Here is a 5,000-nt window from a genome sequence, read left to right as displayed (position 1 = left end):
ATCAAGTAGTAGAAATTTCGTCTCTCTGTGCTCTGGCTTGAATATGCATTAAGGTCGAAGCATGTTCTAATTCAAAATTCAAACAACTAGACCTTTTTTCAACAGATTTCTAACGTTTTAACAGTGCTGATATCTGAAAGCTTAATTATTTATTGTAAGATACAGGGTCAATCTGTTTATATAGAGTTCATTGAATTGACGTTCGTATAATGTTGCTACATCATGAATATGTCTTCTTCATAGCAAATATAATGCAAATTCGACAATAGAGCAATTTTTGCTTGTGTAACTAAAAGACAGACGACTAAAGTATGAGTGTGTGTATGAGAGAGAGAGTGTGTGTATGAGAGAGAGGGTGTGTGTGTATGTGTGTGAGAGAAGGTGAATGTGTGTTTGAGAGAGAGATACCGTATGATATCATATGTAGCACAAAATCTTATCACATAACAGGTTCAAACAATGGGTTTGTAAACGAGTAGGGAAACAAGAAAAGAAAAGAAAAGAAAAGAAAAGAAAAAAGAAAACGGCAGATCGACATTGTGGTTAATGGCGCGTCTGAACCTAATCGAGATCAGAACATTTACGTTGTACACGACACAAGTCAATTGAAGAGGGGGGGGGGTCAATCATAATATAGAGTGAGCGAGAGAGAGAGAGAGTCAGTGAGGGGGAATGATAGTGAAATAGAGAGATAGAAGGAATGGGAACGAGTGAGCATGAATGAGACAAACTGAGAGGGAATGGCAATGTAATTTACTACGTAACTTGATTGTCGAAGGTCGATGCCAGATTTATGTAGACAGTCTTGGCATCTTTTCAAAACCAATGCTGTTTTTCGTTTTTGATTTGATTTGATTATTTCCATCCGTTTGTTATAGCATTCGGTGACTATTTAAGCTGATGTTTGTCTTGTGTCAGACGAACAGCAACATTAAACGATACAACGAATTATGTAACAGAAACAAATATATTTCAATCTTTTACTATAATTTTCTCTTTTCCCCCTCTCCTTCTCTCCTCTAAATCACCTTCCTCCTCTCTTTCTTTTTGCTTCTTTACTTTCTTTTTATCACACATTTCTCTCTCTTTCTCTCACACTTTCTCTCTGTTCCCCCCCTCCTTTGTTTCAAATTCTTTTAGGTTTCTCAATAAATACCAAATTCTTTTAAATTGATACAGTTGATATTTTCATGTTTCTGCATCGACACACATATTACACATCTCTGGATTCTTCACGCTAAATGCATGTGAGATAAATTTCATTATTCTTGACTGATCCAGACTTACTTTTATTCAAGCTTCCGAGTCACTCGTCTATTGTCACTCACGCTATATCCATTACACTCCCTAATCTAAGCACATTCCTTCCGTACCAGAACGCTCTTCATCTGCAATTTCCTCCTTGCAAATACAATTTGCAGCATATTTAAGACGAACATAAACCACATTAATCTCGCTGGTTTTTTTGGATGTCCTGTGTTGGCATTTCTCAGTCTCTTCTTCTTCTTCTTCTTCTTCTTATTATTATTATTATTATTATTATTATTATTATTATTATTATTATTATTATTATTATTATTATTATTATTATTATTATTATTATTATTATTATTATTAACACGGCGAGCTAGCAGAATCGTTAGCATGCCGGACAAAATGCTCAGTGGCATTTCTTCCGTTTTTGCGTTCTGAGTTCAAATTCCGCCGAGGTTGACTTTGCCTTTCATCCTTTCGGGGTCGATAAATTAAATACCAGTTGCGTACTTGGGTCGATTTAATCGACTGGTCCCTTCCACCAAATTTCGGGCATTTGGCCTATAGCAGAAAGGATTATTATTATTATTATTATTATTATTATTATTATTATTATTATTATTATTATTATTATTATTATCGTAGTTGTTTATCTAATTGTTATTATTAAATATTGTTTAATTATATCTTACATTAATGTTTACTTGACAGGTTTATTTATACAGTTATATATTTTCTTGTGTTGCAGGTTTCCGGAGTCTAAGCTTGCCCGAATGTTTAATGGAAGCATACCTATTGTTCTGGACAGTCTGAAGCAGCACTATTTCATTGACAGAGATGGGAAAATGTTCCGACACATACTGAATTATCTAAGGAGTGCCAAACTGATACTACCTGATAATTTCAACGAAATTGAACAGTTATGGGAAGAAGCGAAATATTACGACCTCACGAGTATGGTAAAAGATGTGGAACTTTATAGAAAAAGTAAACAAAAGATCGTAGTGAAGAAAGAAGAGAAAGAATACTGCGACTGCATTGCAATCAGCATAAGCCCCGATCTAGGGGAGCGAATCACATTGAGTGCGGAGAGGGCACTTTTGGAGGAAGTGTTTCCTGAACTTAGCTCTGCTCTAATGGATTCAAGGAATTCAGGTTGGAACATGGAAAACAGATATGTTATTCGATTTCCTTTGAACGGATTTTGCAAATTAAATTCCGTACAAGTATTGCAGAGGCTTCTAAATCAGGGTTTTAAACTAATAGCAGCTACTGGCGGTGGGGTCGAAGGACAGCAGTTTAGTGAGTATTTGTTCTGCAAAGATTGCAAGGCTGCTGCCTGAGATCCTATTGTATAAAAATAATAAGGCAAGGACTAAAATATTTCTGAACTGAAATAAAAACATAAAAATATAAATAAAAACTGCAGTAGCGACAGCAACAACAACTGCAACAATTACACACAAAGAGAGAAAAAAATATCTTCCATTCTTTCATGTTTTTTTTTCTTCCCAAATTTTGTTTTATATTTTTAAAATTTTCCCTGTTCTACCATAAGGAAAAAAAACTGTTACGAACCATATTTGGGGGGAGATAATAATATTTGAAAACAGACGTTGCATTCTACGTCCATTTTGTGTATTTGTTTTGGTTCGTTTTCAACCTTATTCAACATCACCCTCGTCTCTTTTATCATTTAATAATTTTGAAGATATTTCAAAACCTCCAGGCATTTTCCCCGTGTTAATTAACCAACAGACATATTTTGAGCATTTTATTTTTGTTCCGTTTTCAAAATTTTTCCTTTGTTTCATTCCATTATATTTTCATTTCCTTTTTCATTTCCTCCGCTCTTTCTTTCTTCGATCTTTTTTTTTTTTTTTTTTTTTTTGAGGACATCTTTGTTCCATTCAAAAGTGATATCCTATGTAAATGTCAGAGATTTCAGTGGAGAGACAAGGAAGAAGAACAGAGAAAAAGATAATCAATGATGACAATGATATTAATAAAAAAGAAGATAACCAAATACATTTTAAACGAATTATCTTTTAAGTTTTCAACCTTCGTCTCAAATAAACCCAAAAAGAAAAAAATATCTAAAATGGAAATTAACAAATAATGAAATTTAAATATGGTTGAAAATTGAAGTTTAAAGAAATAAAATGCAAAAATCAAAATTTCAAAAACAAAAAAAAAAAAACAACCAGCGGAAGTTTGTACATCAAATGAAAGTATTTCCTGGCGTCAAGCCTCTTTCCGATGATTTTGCTGATAAATTACATGTACTTTATCCGAAAAAATAAAAATAAATGAAATATATCCAACAAAAGAATATATTAAAAAAAACTATAAAACACTCAAACCACAAATTAAATACATCCATTTTACAAAAAAAAAAATTAAAGTAAAAAATAACAAAAAAGAAACAACAAATCTTTAGGAAACATTGTGATCGTGTTTACTCCGGTTGATGTCAGGCATGCTACACCGTGATCGAGAGTTGTCCCAAGTTATTTGTATTTTTTTCAACAGATGTCGCTTTGCTTTCAATCATTTTTTAGCTAACACAAATGCCATTGCACATACTGTTCATTATAACATAAATATATCTATATTACATTCATATATTTGAATTTTGTACTATTTTCTTTTTTTCTTTATTTTTCTTTATTTTCCAATCTGAAGCTATGGTAAATCAATGAAATCCCACAAATAAAAGAATAATAATAATAATAATAATGATAATAATAATAATAATAACAATAATAATAATAATAATAATAATAATGATGATAATAACAACAACATGGTTTTTAGCATTAGTATTGCCAATATAATTATTATTAATATTATTATTTATTACTTGCCCATTTAATGATTTCTTCACACAATAAAATTTTCGCATTCGCTCTCAATAGATAAGAAATCTAGTAATATATATTAAAAGTAAAATGCTAGTTATTATTGGCAATTTATGAAGCACGTTTCACTGGTGATGACAGGTCTTGTACTTCGCCAAAATTATTAATTAACAAATTAATTAAACTTAAACTATTCTCACATAACATCAAACATTATAGACACCTCTCAAGATAAATGGTAGGTTTTATTGTGTGTGAGAAACTGATCTCATTTGTATATATTTGACACAAGCTTCAGATTTGAAACAACACAATTTCATTCTTTGTCGGCTGCTGCAGATAGACAAAATAAATATAAAATCATCAACAACAATCTGAAGCAACGCCGACAACTTGCGAATTTTTTTTCCAAAATTTTTATCAATTGAAAAAGAGAAATGCGTATACATATATATATATATAATGTATATAATGTATGTATATATATGTATATAATGTATGTATATATGTATGTATATATATGCATATATATGTATATGTATGTATATATATATATGTATATATATGTATATATATGTATGTATATATATGTATATATATATATATATGTATATATGTAATACACAGACACAAGACGCATATATATAATCTATATACATATATGTATATCAATATAGTATATATATATATGCATGAATGTGTATATCTATATATATATATATGTATGTATGCATATATATATGTGCGTGTAGACTTATATGTACTGTATCATACATATGCACAAGGCGCATATGTATAATTCATATGTATATATGTACACGCATATAATATATATATATACATACACACACACACACACACACACACATATATATATATATATAT

General features: G+C 30.5%; 1 protein-coding gene across 1 annotated transcript in view; it reads left to right on the top strand.

Annotated features, from left to right (window-relative positions):
- Positions 1-3,879, top strand: part of LOC106867614 (BTB/POZ domain-containing protein kctd15) — an 80,646-nt gene extending 76,767 nt beyond the window's left edge. Inside the window, exon 2 of the mRNA XM_014912538.2 lies at positions 2,003-3,879. Coding sequence (XP_014768024.1) covers positions 2,003-2,597 — 595 coding nt within the window. The 3' untranslated portion in view covers positions 2,598-3,879. The remainder of the gene's footprint in view (positions 1-2,002) is intronic.
- The last annotated feature ends 1,121 nt before the right edge of the window (positions 3,880-5,000 follow it).

The sequence above is a fragment of the Octopus bimaculoides genome, chromosome 1, assembly GCF_001194135.2.
Source record: "Octopus bimaculoides isolate UCB-OBI-ISO-001 chromosome 1, ASM119413v2, whole genome shotgun sequence".
In the NCBI taxonomy this organism is placed as follows: Eukaryota; Metazoa; Mollusca; class Cephalopoda; order Octopoda; family Octopodidae; genus Octopus; species Octopus bimaculoides.
This window is presented reverse-complemented; position numbering and strand designations above follow the sequence as displayed.